This window comes from Manacus vitellinus, unplaced genomic scaffold (genome assembly GCF_001715985.3).
Source record: "Manacus vitellinus isolate BGI_N305 unplaced genomic scaffold, ASM171598v3 scaffold_7_pilon, whole genome shotgun sequence".
Classification (NCBI taxonomy): Eukaryota; Metazoa; Chordata; class Aves; order Passeriformes; family Pipridae; genus Manacus; species Manacus vitellinus.
The window spans coordinates 24,788,628-24,805,547 of record NW_021940813.1 but is presented as its reverse complement, the minus strand read 5'-3'; the positions used below and the strand labels follow the sequence as shown (position 1 = coordinate 24,805,547).

Sequence of the window (16,920 nt, the reverse complement as noted above, 5' to 3'; positions counted from 1 at the left end):
TACTCAAAAGTTAATAAAACCATCAAGCTTTAATGAGATAAAGTCAAGTCACTTTGCTTGATGAGATTTAGGATTTTCAATTTTGAGTGGCACTAAGCCAAGATACCTTTTAAAAACTCTCTGCCAATCTCCCCTCCTAGATATTCAGTATTACATAATGAAAATAAAGGAGAACTATTGAAAATAAGGGGAATCGGAATTTTTTTGCTTGGCCTTTTTTTTTTTTGTTAGGATGACAGGCAATGTTATCAAAGTCGAAAGCATTTACTGGCAATTCAGTAACTGCTTAAAATAGAAACATTTTCTCAGTGTTTCCTCAGGGAGGCTGAAGTTGAACTCCATGGTTTAAAGAAAATCTTACACTCCTGCATCACTATCAACTACCTGAAGTGGAATAAATCATGATGTTTTTGTCCAATCTATTTCAACAGACATCCTGCAGCCCTTACAATACAGTTATTAAGAGACAAGCAATGAAAGACCAAAGTGACTGACTTTGAGCGAATTATTTACAGACTGTTACTTTATAATTAATACACAATAAATCCACAGATGTGCCCACAGTGAAACTTTGAAACTAGTAAATAGAAGTTTCAATATTTTATTAAAATAGCATATTCAACCACTGTAACCAATAATACATTAACTTTATTCCCAGAGTATGCACAACACAGTAGTGATTCAAAATATCCTTATCCATGGTAATCAATGAAAATATCTAAAATTCAAGTGTACAACTAAAACTAAACCTTTGAAAAAATCTCTCAAGAATACATAAAGCTCTCATAAAGAATTCTTTTAAACTCCTCTATATGCAGATGTCAGTGTCTCTCACCTGACAATACCATTAGCTTTTTTCATATGCATAGTAGAACATCTCATATTTTATAGTACCCATTTTATAAATAAATTGGCATTTTCCATCCCATTTGTGTTTATCATCAGCTTCACAAAGAAACCAGTAAATAAAACTGTCAAGGACAGTCACAACAAAATGATCTCACATCAAGATATAAAACTTGAAGATACTAAAAGATGCTTCTACTCTATTTTACATAAAAAGACAGATTTAAAAAGTGCAAGGCAAGATTTGCAGGGAAAGGGAATATTTGTTTGTTATTTTTAGGCACATCCACTTCTTTAAAGCAAGCTTCAGAATGAAATTCCAGTTCGTTCTTCATGATACCTGTTTCAAAGTCTCTCAAAAAAAAAAAAAAAAAAAAAAAAAAAATTACATCCGTCAAATGTCAAGCAGGGAATTTCCTGTCCAACAAATAGTCTTCAGTTGTGTCTTGTTCTTCCTTTTTTCATCCTTGCAGGTTTTGGTTTGGGAATATACTGATTGTTCGCCTGGTACTCAAGTTCTTTACGGAAGTAATGAATTGCTTTATTCAAACCTTCTTCCAATGGGACCTGTTCCCAAAAGGGAGGAGAGAATCATATATCTCTAAGTTCACATCAGCTCATTTCTCAACAGTGTATTTTTAATACAGCTATCACAAGGCAGACAGGGAGTCTCTTAGCCAATGTAAGTATTAACAGCACCACATACTGGTTACATCTCCACACTGCTGATGAATCTGAGCTTTTAAACAGCAGATATATTTTCTGACATAGTAAGTCGAAAACGCAACAATTTTAGATCTCGCACATACTTATGGTTGGTCTGTTTAGTATCAAAACAGACATACATAATTCTCCTTTTAATTCCTAATACATTGAAAGAGACAAACACATAGCATTTAAGCCCCTTGTATTTTTAAGGATTAAAGATCCTCTTTCACAGAATGGTATCAAGCTGGCATCCAGTATCTCATTTGATATTCTTAAATCCTATACAAATAATTGTAATTCTACAAATTGTGATGTTTAAATATAGGCATAGAATATGGAGACAGGAACAACAGAAATACAAGTACTCCACTTTTCTCTGGAGCCATATGCTGGCATGCTTGCTGATACCATCCCCAATACAGGAGGATATAAACAGCAGCACAAAAAGCTGCTTGCCTTGCTGTACCAACACTGCACTGCTACTTCGCAGTAAGTTTTGTTACTGGCTGTGCCAAACACAGAAGGCCAGAAGTACAAAAGTCAACTGTTTTAAACTTTTTGTGATTGCAACCCTTGCCATCATCCTTGTGCTTTCAGGCATGGTCTATTAATATTGTGTGTCTCTGTGAATCCTTTCAGAAGAGTCTGGATCCACCTTTTTCCATAAGGTTTACATTTACTATGTAGGTTCACATATCCTGGAATGATTTTTGTCTGCAAAACAAACCACTGTGCTAGCTAGAATGGGGAGCTGGTTAAGAAAGTTACAGTTTTTCTGGGGATTAGGCAGACCTTACCTCCCCAAACCAACCAGCTCTTATCATCAGTGACAGGAATGAGGACTGCAGTAACAAGAGCAAACCCACTAGCTCTGGGTTTGGTAACATAGGTAACTATGTACCATGTATTTCAAAGGATAAAAGAAAGGTAAACATTTCATAATACACAAGTGAAAAAGTTAAAATGTGTATCCCAACAATGTTTTTTTTTCCTACTGAAGACTATTACAAATGCTAATGCTAATCTGCTCTTCTGGATGGCACAGGCCATACAATCTTACCAAGTAATTCCTGAATTGTGAGCTCGTGAGCTAGGGCAACAGATGAGGGACAGTCTTCTAAAAAACTGTCCAGGAGATTGTGTTAGGCAGATATTCTGATAAGGGAAATGTATCATTATCATGTAGCTCTCCCTCAGCGTCATCTGCCTCTCTGTGCTTTTGCACACAGCAACAGTAATTCATCTGTACATACCACAGGCTCCCAGCCAAGCAGTAACTTGGCTTTTCTGATGTCAGGTTTTCGTTTCTGAGGGTCATCTTGTGCTTCTGAGAGAAACTGGATTTCACTCCCACTGCCTATTAAACAAGAAACTGTGAATTAACATTTGCAATTCACTGTGCTTTGCATTTACATCTTGCCTACCAATTTCAGCAGTAGGTCTTTCTGCAGCTTTCTGCTTCGTGATTCTATCACCGAAATGCTTTGCACAGACACAGCTGCACTGCATGCAACAGCTGGGTGAACCACCTGTCCCACAGCAACATGGATTCACAAAGCATTTCATAAAGACTTCAGCATGGATTCACAAAAATTAAGTTATGCTTGACCAGTCTAATAACCTCCCGTGATGAAATGACTGCTTCAGTAGCAAAGGGCAGAGCAGTGGATATCATCTACCTTGACTTCAGGGAGGCTTTTGACACTGCCATAACATCCTCATTGAGGGCTGGATGAGCAGACAGTCAAGTGGACTGAAAACTGTCTGCACAGCCAGGCCCAGAGGGTCGTGATCAGTGGCACAAAGTCCAGTTAGAGATTGTAAACTAGTGGTGCACCCCAGGGGTCAACACTGGATTGACACTGATACACCGAGTACTGTGCTGCCATCCAGAGAGACCTCGAGAAAGGAGGCTAGAGAAAAGGCTGACAGAAACTTCATGAAGTTCAACAACAAGTGCAAAGTTTTGAATCTTGGGAGGTACAACCCCAGGCACCAGTACAGGATGGGGGCCAACTAGCCAGAAACCAGTTTGGAAGGAAACGCCGTGGGGGTCCTGGTGGACACAAAACTGAGTATGAGCCAGTCACGTGTGCTTGGCACAAAGAAGACAAATGGTACCCTGGGCTGCAGGAGGAAATGTGCTGTCAGCAAGAGGGAGATGATTTTTCCCACTATTCAGCACTGGTGAGATCCATATGGAAAGCTGGGCCCAGTTCTGGCTCCCCAGTACAAGAGAGACACAGACACATAGACAGAGTCCAACAAAGGGCCACAGAGATGGCGAAAGGGACTGGAGCACCGCTTCTATCGGGAGGGGCTGCAAGAGCTGGGGCCCCTCAGCCTGGAGAAGAGAAGGCTCAGGGGAATTTCATCCCAGTGTGTAAATACCTGATGGGGGGCAGTAAAGAAGAGGGAGACAGGCTGTTTTCAGTGGTGCCCAGTGACAGGACCAGAGGCAGTGGTCACAAACTGAAACAGAAGGCTCTCTGTGAACATCAGGAAACACTATTTTCCTGTGAGGGTGACCCAGAACTGGCACAGATTGCCCAGGGAGGATGTGGAGTCTCCACCCATCTGGACATGGTCCTGGGCCACTGCAGTAGGCTGCCCTACCTGAGCAGAAGGGTTGGACCAAATGGCCTTCAGAGGTCCTTTCCAACCTCAACCACTCTGTGATTCTGTCAGCACTTTGGCACTGCAAAAGAACTTCAGTTTCTCTTTGCCTATATTCTCCAATCTGATTTAAATAACCAACATAGCACTGGCTTTTCCTCATGACAATACATGGAAACAGAACAATTTCTCTAACCATATCTAGCAAATATTATACATGCCATGTTACTGTGGAATTTTATGGATGCAGAACTAAACTGCCTCTCTGGGTGGACTGGAACAGATCAAGGTGTTTGTGAAGAAACAGACAAATGGAGGTGATAATTAATCTATATACTTGATAGGTTTGGTGCTGTGATTTTTCAATTTCCTTCCTTGATCTGTGGATTCGCAGAAGTTTTCTGGAGGGAACAGTCCTCTCTTAGAAACACCAGATGCATCAGCTTCTGTACTGTATGTTTGAACTCAACTTCTTCACATCTATCAGAAGTACTTCTGGAATCTACAGACTAAAAACCTGTGGCTAATGGCAGCAGTATGTTTCATCTCATTGGGAAGCCATCCTAGAAGATGAAGCACAACCATTTGCTTCCATTCCTGAGAGCTCTGATTTGTTACAGGTATCAGAGCAAGAATGAAGAGGAAGCCACAGTGTTTTCTTTGCAGGTGTGTCAGAATCACTGTTAAATCAGTGAAACGCAGAGAAAGACTGTTGCCACAGCAAGAGATTTTTAATGGTAGTTGAAGGAGCAAAGCCTGCACAATTGTGAAGAACCACCTTGCTGAAGTATCCTTATTGCAGCTAAAGTGTTATGCAAGACATTTTTCACTCATAGGCTTTACATCTCACTTTTTGTGGCAAAACAAAGCTAAAATATTATCTAAACATTATAGAAATTAATGGGTATAGATTGCAGACACACAGAAAATGTATCCATTCGACTCTTCATGCAATATTTTACATGCAACTGAGAGGATCTGGATTATCTTATTAATATTTAATTATATGATCAGGATACAATTAAATGCCTTCAATAAAATTATTAAGAAATATAAAGACCAATTAAATTATCCACGTTACACACACTAATCAAGCAATAATCATCTAACAACAATAAGTACTTCGTAAGCTTTACTAAGAATTACTTATCATACTCACCAACAAGTTTTTTAATTAACTGGGCAAACTCTAGGATAGTGTGCTCTTCTGGATTTCCCTACAAACAGAAGAGATATTCACTACAGTAACAATTAAACACCTTACAACATGCTAGACATGAGATGATTCTAGATGAGGCATGTTAAACTCTGAAAAAGCTAATTGTTGAGCTTTATTCCTACTTCGATGAAAAAAAAAAGTAACTTTGACAAGCTCCATACACATTAGTAAAGTTACTCTCCATTATATTTGCCTTGGTAATTCAGTGTATGTATGGAGATGCCCTCAAAAAATCAGTCAGTAAAGAATGGGCAAATGCACCTCAATCACAGCAAAGGCATAGGTCACTCAGCAGCCCACTCAACCACATTATCAGCTGGATTCTGCATCAAGGACTGAGCTGAGTTGAGGACAGATGATATAATGAAGAAGTATCCTAAATTCTCATTTCAGCCAAAGTTAAGAAACCAAACGAATTTAGCTGCAAACAATTGCTTCTGCATAGCTTACATATCAATGCATAAGGACTACTTGCTTTCCCATACCATATTCCTTTTCTTAACATTTTTTTAACCAGTTTGCACGTGAACTCCTGATCAACATTTCAGAACAAAATACTGAAAACCTCCTGCTATAGCATTAGCTACCTTCACCAGACCCATTTCCCACCATTCCTAGCTCTCCTTGTTTCAAAACTCTTCTTTACTACATCTCATTTCACCTAAAGCTGAACATTCAGATACATATAGATTTAAACATGGAGTTTTCTAGAGACAAAATTTCTATCAGCATCTGGATAGAAACATAGAAATTAACTCACGGCCACAGTAGAAAAGGAAAATCTAGTGAACAACTGCCTTGCAGAGCTAAATATCTGATTTGGGAAAAAGTTGGCATACACAGAAATGACCTGGCATATGCATCCTTTTTCTATTCTTATATCCACTGCTGAGAGCAGGGTGACAACAAATGGAACAGAACAAAAATCCAAGCAATTTGCTAATCAATATTGAAAAACTATATCATAAAATATTATTCCATTTTCCTCTAATCAAGGCTAGTATGAAGTGGTTTATAATTATTTAGATCCAAGTATTCCTTCAGTGCTTTTTTCCATTAAAACCATTCTTTGATCATTTCCTTGTATTTTGCAGTAATTTCTTCCTTCGTATTCTAATTACATAAATCTTTTTGCTAAAACAAATTAAAAACTCCAGCAAGTTTACATTGTTCTTGGAACTGTAAGATTCCAACATTTAGGGGCTTAATCTTATTTATAAATAGAATATATGGGAGAATACATTCTTCATAATGGAAAGACTTTTTTTTGCTCCATTTATTTTTTCTAGAAATCAGTATCAGTGAGGAAAGTGGAGTTGATCTTGACCACTGCACAGTAACACAGCAGAGTGGAGCTCTCATACTCACCAAGTTGACAGGACTGCTGACATTGCTGTTCATCAATGCCACCAACCCATTGACAAGATCACTGAAAAAAAGGGAAGAACAGACTGAGAGAATTTTCACTTCTCTATAAATAATATTAGTGTCAAAAAGGAGAGCTGCCTCCTCAGAACTTCAGTAAAGCAGATCAGACAGCTGAGGAATGCAGTAATCGTATTTACTTCAATGGGTGCACGTTTACTCAAGCCTTTGTTACTACTAAATGAATAATGTTTCCTCTTTCCTCCAGTGCTCAAGCATATTTAGAGGCAGACTTCCAACACACTTCAAACAGAATAGAGCAAGTTGCAATTCAGAGGCACATGACACCACCACCTGCTTTGCAGCCTGTTGTTTGAATTGTCTTTTCATTTTCAGAAATTCTTAAACCAAACTTTTTAAACCAAGTTTGTTAAAACCCAGTATTTTGGTGTTACCTTCCTCTAGCAAAATAACCCAAAGTTATTTTGGATTATCAGCAACAAACTTAGAAGTTTGGTCCAGACACAGAAACCCAGATCCCTTCCACTATGACTTATGATCAGGCTACTCTGACCTGATGGGGTTTCTGCAACATCTATTATCACTGTTATTACTTTCAGCAGAGGAAAAGAATATTTCTAAGTGGAGAATGATTAAAACAACCCAGTAGCCCAGTCTTTTTTTTTTCATTTTCTTTTTAGTTTTTTTCTTCTTGTGTCACAGTTTGCACATCAACCACAGCAGTCCCAAAGACACAAGGTGGCAGCACTGCATTAAAATGCAAGGAGTGACAAACTGCTCAGCATTAAAAACTTGCCTATCTGTTACTTGTTGTGTCTTGAAGGGAAGAATGCATTAATATCTCAATTAAAAGTTCTAAACCAACTAATGTTTTATTTTTTCATACTTCTATAAATCTCTGTGTCTCTCTTCTGAAAGTAAAGCTGGTCTAAGAATGAACATTATCTTTTCGACTAAGATGAGCACACATACAAAGCTGGCCAACCTCTGAGAACCATAAAGTACAGTAAATTATTAGCCAGTACAAACAAGGCTTACCTGACATACTGGAAGGCTCTTGTCTGTGTTCCAGGTCCATAGACCTAAAATCATATGGAAAATAGAAAAGTTACATAAACACAGAAGTCCTCTCTAGCTCAATTATCTTTTCCTTACCATTCTAGAAAAATGTCCCAAGAAGAAACACCTGAGACACAAGCTCAGTGTTCCAGAAATATAACAAATTGTGCTTGCAGAGCCTTTGGCAAAGTATCAGTTCTTTCAAGGTCATCTTCCTCTTGGATCTGTCTCCAGTAAACATATCCTTAGGCATTTTTTTAATCAGAACTCTGCATGAAGGAAACATTCTCAGGGGTGTAGGACAGAGTGATGCTTTGTCCTCTCCTGGAACATTGAAAGAGGGTTCAGCATGCACTCAGCCAGAAAAGGGCATCAAATATTTAAAGCAAACTTCACACTACTAAGATGTGGTTATGATGAGCAATTCTGATTCACTTGTTAACAACAGCCAGCTTCAGAGAGACCACTAAATGTCAGTGGTCTCTGAAAAATCTGTCAAGAGAAACAGCACTGTGTTTAAAGCAATCAGGCCAAAAAAAAAGTCATGTGGCTATAAATAGAATAATTTCTAAATTATATAACTCCCACAGTCACCTGCATAGATTTGTATCAAAACCTTAAGAGAGAAAAAAAAGAAAAAGTTTTCTCAGGTTATGTGCTGGTACTTTGGAACAAGTTGTTTAAGTTCAAATGGACAATAAAGTATACTTAAATGCCATATACATAATGGCATTTGATACCATTATTTTTTTCACAGTTTAACTGTGTGCAGTACTGAAATTCTGAAAGCTGCCAGTGGGCACATTTAAGTGGTAAAAACATTTCAGTTTTAACTGGTGACACACACATCCTACCATCAACCTGCTACAACAGAAAGGCTTTCTGGAAGGACAGAATAGAAAGCATGCTTGTTTTCTGAGAGGACAGAAAGGACAGTACAATTGGTGTATCGGTCACTTGGTAAGCCTCGTGCTCTCTGAGGCTGACTCAGAGTCAGAAGGAATTCATATTTCAGTATGTAATGAGAAAGATCAGGCATCTAAGAGTTCACCAATAAATGATTTTGAGAGGAATGCACCAGGAGGGTACACTGACAGCATGATGGTTTCCCAAATAAATAGGAAGCAGATTTTACGTATTTATTCCTGCTTGTTTACTTTTAGCTTGTGGGATAAGTTTTACAGAACAAAGTAATTTAAGAACTAAGTAATTTGTGTGTGATTTCTGCAAAGTCATTCATGTGGCTATCTTTCCCACCTGCAGGCAGTGGCTGGAAAATACAATATAGTTTCCACCTTCCAATATGGTGGAATAATACCCCCCTTAATACCTCCCAATTTCTCCTAATAAATCCTTCCTTTACAATAATATAAAGCAACAATTGTCATGTTTGCATCGGCTATAACTCTACAAATTTACAGTATTGTTTTCTCAAGAGATTATTTGCTCCATTTGAACAATTACTTTGAACTAAGAGACTGAACACATTCAGTTTCAAAAGAGGTCAACACACTTGGTATTCCTTTCAGCCAAATTCTGTGATGATACAAGGGTGACATTTTTTTAGGTCTCAGCCACTACTTATTCCTCGTAACTCATTTCATCTGACCTGGTCAGCTAAACAACTCTCTCCTTAGTTCTTTTCTCATATTAATTTTCAACATCAGCCACTTATTGCCTACAGAGCAGTGATGTTGGGCAAATATTCTAATTTAACCTCTATTAGAAGTACATTCTTGCTAAACTTTACACAGTATAGCGGCTATAAAAATAAAATAAAAATAAAGCTTTCAGTATTCCCTCCCATAGAAAAGCACTGACTCCAGACTTCTCTTACTGATGTTCTGAAATATCCCATGGATTGTACGTTTCAAAGCAAGATAACTGCTTCATATTTAGTAAGGTTTCACAAAACTTCCAGTTAGTGTTCTTACTCTGCTCTTCTAATAAAAATTACAGTCCTACTGTCAATAAAAGTTGAGAAACTATGCAAGAATGAAAAAAAACATTTGAGAGTCCAAAAATGGCACCTATATGCACTGGGGACCAAACCTAAAAAAATGGGAGTACCTTCTGATCCTCTGTAAGCAAGGTAAATTTTCTAAACAGCATTTAGAGGCTCAGACTTTAATGCACAAAGAAACCATCTTGGGAACATACGACGCTGACAAGCCAGCATATGGTTACACTCATATTTTGATACAAGAAAGCCCTACAAGGATCAAAACAGTCAAAATAAGAAGCTCCATCCTCTTGTCTGCTTCTATTTGTTTAGTGTCTTGCAGGTTTGGGGAGATGCCTGGGTAAGAAAATTAAACTCTTTCTGCAGGAATTTAAGTGCCCTTATTTTATGTTTTGAATGGAAGAAAGCATTGAACCCACACGGTTGTGCAATTAGCCTACACAGAGCTGAAGAGACTCCTATCAGGGACTAGGCAAGCTGGGCTCACTGGTTTACTCAGCTACTTAAGACTAAGCCCTGGCATCTGCAGTCTTAATGCTGACATATGACAGATTAAATGTCATATGCCCTAGTAAACACTGGCCATTAAGTCACAGTCAGCATCACACAATTGCTACCACACACTGAGCACTGACAGTGCTTTCTACAAAACTAGTAAATCTCTGCAGAAAAAGCAAATCTTTAGGAGAAGCGGTGAACACAGCATTACTACATGCTTGTTACTCTGAAATAACCACAAGCCTAAACCAGAAATTTAGAAATGGTTAGGAACAACATTCCTAGATTCATTACTGATGAGATTAAAAACAGTATCAAATTGCCTAAGTTATCACTCACTGAAAAAACAGCAAGCAAATTCTGATCTGCAGACAAGACCAATCTTTCAGAAGTTTCAGTGTACTTAAGTCAGATGATGAGCACTGTTTTGCAGAACATACAGAATTTGAACTCCTTTATTTTCCTTCTCCTGTAAAGAGTTCTGGATTTCACTCTGTCAGTAAGGTAGTATCTACTACCCAAGTTTTTCAGGGGATAGCCATACTTTGGCATATAATTTGAGAAAGATTAATGTTAGGGGAGATCTACCACAGGACACCAAACTTTATCTTGCTTGGGCATGACTTATTCCCCTGGTCTATACTCTTCAATGCTCTGCCCAGTTTCAGATTTTGTTCTACAAGAATTACAGTAGTTGGAGTTGCCACAAAACTTTCATCCTTTTTCTTTTTGGATTGTCTGCTCCTTCTTAGAGAAATTCCTGACTGATCTATTTCATAATCTCCAACAGAACGAATGCTGTCTTAATCTCAAGATAGTTGCCCTGTGGAGGTACTTAGCAACACCTTTAGTTATTTGGCAGAAGCCATTGACTATGATTTCCTGGCACTTCACTCTTCTAACCTAAGCAATAGTAACAAATATTTGTATGACATTTCTGTTGTATGCCACATAAACTGTAAATGTTTCCATAAACTCATAACTGATCTCAGATTCCAAACTACTTCTCCCTGTTTCAGGTCAGGCAGGGTCTGTACTGCTAAATTATCAGCAGCATCTTTGGCAGAGTATTGGCCTGTGCCAGCTCTGGCTCTCTCAGTGTTGTAACTTTGCTTAAGCATAATCAAGAGCCATTCACAGCAGTTGGATGTGGCAACTTGTTTTGGCAGGAAAATGTAGTTGTATAGAAGTGGATCATGCCACAACATTTTGTCAATGGTAACAAAAACCAGCCTTGGATGGTTTTATTTACTAATACATGATGTAGCCTGAAGGCCTTTAACATTACAATACACATGGAAAATTTGGGCTGAACTCCAAGCTTGCAAAAAGACATTTAGATGCCTAGCTTCCAGAAAGGGTTTAGAATAAGTTCCTCTACAGGAATAAGTACCAAAACAGGATTCTGTAAGCCTTGCCATGCCATGTCCCCATATAAGAGTTGTGAGACAGATAAATATTCAAGTTCAGGATGACTAAAATGCTTGTGCAGATTGCATCTGGTAGCCTTGTTTCTTTCTGGGAAAGGAACGTCAACACCATCAACAGAGCACACTGTCACATACATAATTCTATATATTTGGTACACTGAAAGACTAAATTTTGGAGGGGTGGAACATCAGCGTTTTCTAAAATCTATCCTCGTTCACAGCACATGCAGACAGGATATAAAGATGAATGGTTCTTCCTATCAGCAAGAGTCATTACTTACTGTTAGTGGTTCTCCCTGGAGAGCTTGTAGGATAAAATTACTGACAACTCTTCCATCATTCATATGCATTCGAGGACCAAAGGTATTGAAAATTCTGGCAACCCTCACTTCAACTCCTTCCTGTAGGCAAAGAAAAAAGAATTCTTACTTCCTTAATAAATGTGTCTTTCTCCCTAAAAGTGAAAATTAACTCTTTCCTGTCCAAAAACTTTCTTAAGAATCCCTTTTTCAGCTTTAACATGCACTGTTTTCTAATCATGAAATACTTCTAATCCTGCTGAAAAAGGTAGTGCATACAGCAAGGTAATTTTACTAGTTCTCCGTATTTATAACGCAAATCTAAATCAGTGACAGAACAGCTCAAGAATTCAGCACATGCATTTGCTTCCAAGAAGAACTTGAAGATTTTTCAATAATACCCTTCCAATAACAAGTTAGTTCACCTGTGCCTTACCTACTTTTTTTTGCACATATGAAGTCTCACAAACACCAGATATAGTACCAAGGTAGCATTTCCATAGATTAGAAAAGTTGAGTATGTCAGATAAGCATCATTAAGAAGGACATAAAATGAGTGTGTTTGTAACCACAGTCACAATGTTTCTTAGCACCCTTCTTATTAGGCTGTGTAAATGCATGCATTACAAGCCAAGTCTCTTAAATGGCTTGGTTTTTACCAAGAAACTTTTCTATCATTTCCAAAGTCCTTTCTACAGAATATTTTGCAAATCTTCAAAGCAAAATGTAACAAATATGTGAAATTTGAAACTTTCCAGATACAGCATTTTAACACTGAAAGTAATCTCTCTCTAGATAGTTTCTGTTTACTGACACATTCATTTGGACAAGCCACGGTTCATGATAAAGCCTACAAGAAGGACATTTGTGCCTTGTGAGCTACAACGTGCATTTGGCTATTGTTGTGTTCAGAGTAACATGGTATCCTGTAAGCAGACAGATGCCAAAGACTGACAGTCACATGTCAGGGAGGAAGATGCCAACTTCAGCATGAGCCTAAGCATCCTCTTCATATTACCTGGTCCTCCCACCTCCCAGGAAAAGACATCCTTGTATCAGTCACAGGAAATAATTTTTTGAAGCAAACTTTGTGCTGCTGATTCAACTTCATGTACAAGTGACACTTGAAGGAAAACGTGATCTTCTCTCTTGGGTCTCCAAGTGATTCATAAACAAATGAATCCTCAAAGATGCTTCGTGAAAGCAATAGCATTAGCTTTTCACAGGTGAGAGTGAGAGGTAAAAAGCACATTTAACACCTCAGCTATTATCTGGTGTTGAGAAATTGGAAATACCAAGTAGTATAGCTAAAGCCCAACACCTCCCAGCATCGAGAAGGCCAAAGAACATTCAGTTCTGTTTAACTGCAGGTAAAGATTCGTCTGTCATTATCAAATGTTGTTTACACTTGCAACTAAATTGTAATCTAACAGTAACCAGGGAGGTAACTTGTGCCACAGGAAAAGCTACAGTCCTTGCCACATAACAAGCTTGTATCGCCAACACAGCCAAAAAACATTATCTCACAACATCCACTTGGCACTGCTGAAACCCTGAAAAGATCAGAAGTCCTTTTCCACGCAAAATGCACCAACAAGTTGGGAACATACTCTTTATTTCCTGTTAGCTAAAAAACTACAGCAGTGTAACACTTCAAACATATACTTCTAGCAGCATATTACAGAGCCATTCTGCAAACCTTCACTGTATCTGGAAAGACATACTGTGATAGAGTGGCTCCTTCTTTTGTTTTACCCAGCACTCTATCTTAAATAGGACACTGACTCCTTCAGGGAGGGATTGTATTTCATGTGGGCTTTCCAGATATTGCCACTAATAACAGGTATAGAAAATAAGGCACTTAGACACTAGTATTCAAGATAAAAATAACTCATTAAACAATGCTGATAAAAAAGGCTCTCTTGTTCTGCACAAGCTATAGTAGCAGCCTTGTTTTCCAGTATTGGCTGGAAACTAGCAAAGGATGTAGAAAAGAAAAACAACACGTTCTCTATAGGCACTTACTCAGTCACAATTAATCCATTATTTCTTCTCCCTTCTATTTATTCTCCTCACTCCTCTGTAATGTTGTCTTTTAAAATCAGTATCTTTTTATTCATAGTGTCACCTGGCAAAGCTTTTCTCTGCAGCCTACTGCTTTGAAAAATCTATTTTCTATGCAGTTGAATTTTCATTTGTGCCTTTAAAACTGCATTCTATCTTCTCAAAAGAAACTCTTGCACAGACAAAGAGATTTTGGAGCCAATTACTTAAAAATTGTCCTATGTTTCCTTTAGACGTTTGATGAACATCTCCTTTGCAGTGATCCTTGTAGTATGTTGAATAACTCTACTCCTTTTTGTATTAATTGCCTGTGAATACTTATACTATGCTCTTACCTATGTCCAGTCACTCTGAGTATTAACAACGTGTAACAATGACTACTTCCACAATATTCCCACTAGCAAAGTTACTCCTGGATGCAGCACTCCAGGTGGGGTCTCACCAGAGTGGAGTAGAGGGGCAATACATATATCCAAGGAAGACCTTAGTTGCATTCTGAAAACACTGAATATTTTGACAAATGGTGGTATGACCTTATCTAGTAAAACAGAAGTTCTGTGAAGGAGAAAAATCTAGCTGTGCAATCATATCTCTTCCATACCAAGTCACACACCTGTATACAAAGTTTATGCAAAAAAGCACTTCAGAAGAACAGTGAAGGATCGGCGAGTAACAAAGCTAAGAGTGCAGAATGAAGGAAGCAAATAGATTGACAACCTGTTTTTTATGAGAGTTTCAATAGTATGGCTTCCATCTGGTTAAGGCAGTTGAGTGAACTGAACAAGGCTTTCCAGGAGGGAGTGCTAGCAAGCACTGAAAAAGATGAAGAGAAGGGAATTCTGAAGAAGTTTGAATCCGAGGTCGCAACTCAGTTCTCAGAAGAACAGGGCAAGGAAACTTGAGAAAAGTTCCAGAAGCAAGCACCTCCACTCACACTAAGGAGCAAGGCTGACCTTAGCTTCCATGTGAATTTATGAAGGAAGAGTTGCTCCCAGAAGCCTACAGCAAATATCCTCTTAAACTACATGCTCGAGTGCCTCACAGTGGATGAGATGGACTTGTGTATGTGCTTTGAATTTGTGAGTGCTGCATTTCTGCAGCAAATATTTCACTCCTCACCTCTCCTTGCAATCAGATGCTTATATATTACTGAATGCTACTACTACCCTCTGACTCTTTGATAACGACATACTTCCGGGTTTGTTTAAAGACAGCAGTTGTAAACAGGAGAGAAACAGTTGTAAACAGTCAAGAAATGCTTTATTCATAGGGTCAAAAGAAGTGAACAAAAGAACATTGCCAGCAGAAAAGAGTGCACCAAAAAGGTCTTGGTCAGGACAGGCTACTGAGGAACTCTGAGGAACTCTGATAACAGTGAATAGTCATCTTTGGGTAGATTCAAGAACTGCTCTGATTCAAACTGGCTGTCTGGAAGTATAAAGTAAAAGTTTAGTTGTCCTTCATATTTTTTTGGAAACACTATTAGGTATTTAAGGTATCTAGCAATGTGCGTAATGATGGACATCTTTGGAAGACATGACAAAAATGCAAATTAAGTTTGCCCATTTCTTCTTTTTATTGAAGCTGGAAATATTTTAGCCTGAAATCCTGCAAATTCTACTGTTTTGGGCTATGTCACTCCTACTGAAAATCCTCTTAAAAGCACAATACCTACTCTCACAGAGGAAATCAGACCTTCCCCCTAGCAAAAGGTATAATTTCCTCCACCAGTAACAGCCTATCATCTAAACATTAACACCCCCCACCAGCTCAACAGTGTTTCAGAATAAATCTGAACATGAGACAAGCTTGGGCAGACTTCACTAACCCATAATAAAGTACAAGAAATACATCACAGAGCTGCCCCTAGGACAGAGAGTTCATTTGCATCATGAGTTTTTACTTAATGCATGTGGGCACTGCAGTTCCACCTTACAAATCTTTATTATCCGTTGTAAATCCTGCATAAAATTTATGAAATGCTATCATGACTCTTCCTGTGGTTTTAAGATACAGCCCATGATTTTCAAAATTACCTCCAGTCTTGCCCTCCTAAAAGAATACTGCAGTGTGTACCACAAACCTGCAAAAAATTCAATGCGCCATAGCACAACAATTTCTCATAAAAACTGCAATCTTCCTCAACTGCAAATGGATTTCCAGACTGACGAGGAATATTCTGTTACAGTGAAATATCAAAGATGTCATCCTGAACAAGAGCAGTACCACCATATTGGACCTTAAATGATTTAAAAAAGAACAGAGGAGACTGGAACCTCTGCCTTCTCTGTCTGGTAGAGGAGATTAGACAAAATTACTACAATCTCTGTGCTAAAATACCATCACTAAAGTCTTATCACTTCAGCTTGATTCTCTTTTCAAGGTTTTTAAAAGCACTTAGTATTTTATAATTTAAACGTTTAAAATTCTACAGAATTTTAATTTTAGAATACTATTTTTGATTTATACTTTTGTATATTAAGGCTGCAAATCAACAAGAAATACTGATACAAGTTTCTTTAGTGTGCCACATTTTCTACTTGAATATCCCCCAGAGATTTTGCAGAACCACAATTAAGCAAGATTCATATACAGGTAAAGAGTCAATGCTGTGTTAGTTTATGATGAGTTTCTATCTGTTGATTATGAAACCCAGGGAAACTGGCACGTATCGTTTCACAAATTTTAAACTGCATTTTTATCCTCATGTTACTGTATTTGTCTGAAAAAGTACATCAAATGGCTAAGTATTTATATCTTTTGTTAAGGTCTGTGTTTGTACCTACATGTTTTTACCACTAAAGTGTTTAAAAGTGTTGAAAGTACTTTTTA

The 16,920-nt window shown here is 38.1% G+C and overlaps 1 protein-coding gene across 1 annotated transcript in view; it reads right to left on the bottom strand.

The window, feature by feature from the left end:
- Positions 1–581: 581 nt before the first annotated feature.
- The window catches only part of UXS1 (UDP-glucuronate decarboxylase 1), a 55,749-nt gene continuing 39,410 nt past the window's right edge, over positions 582–16,920 (bottom strand). Inside the window, exons 10-15 of the mRNA XM_018084213.3 lie at positions 12,007–12,126; positions 7,814–7,857; positions 6,758–6,818; positions 5,330–5,387; positions 2,808–2,911; positions 582–1,413 (exon numbers count right to left, since the gene is read on the bottom strand). Of these exons, the coding sequence (XP_017939702.1) occupies positions 1,282–1,413; positions 2,808–2,911; positions 5,330–5,387; positions 6,758–6,818; positions 7,814–7,857; positions 12,007–12,126 (519 nt within the window). The 3' untranslated portion in view covers positions 582–1,281. The remainder of the gene's footprint in view (positions 1,414–2,807; positions 2,912–5,329; positions 5,388–6,757; positions 6,819–7,813; positions 7,858–12,006; positions 12,127–16,920) is intronic.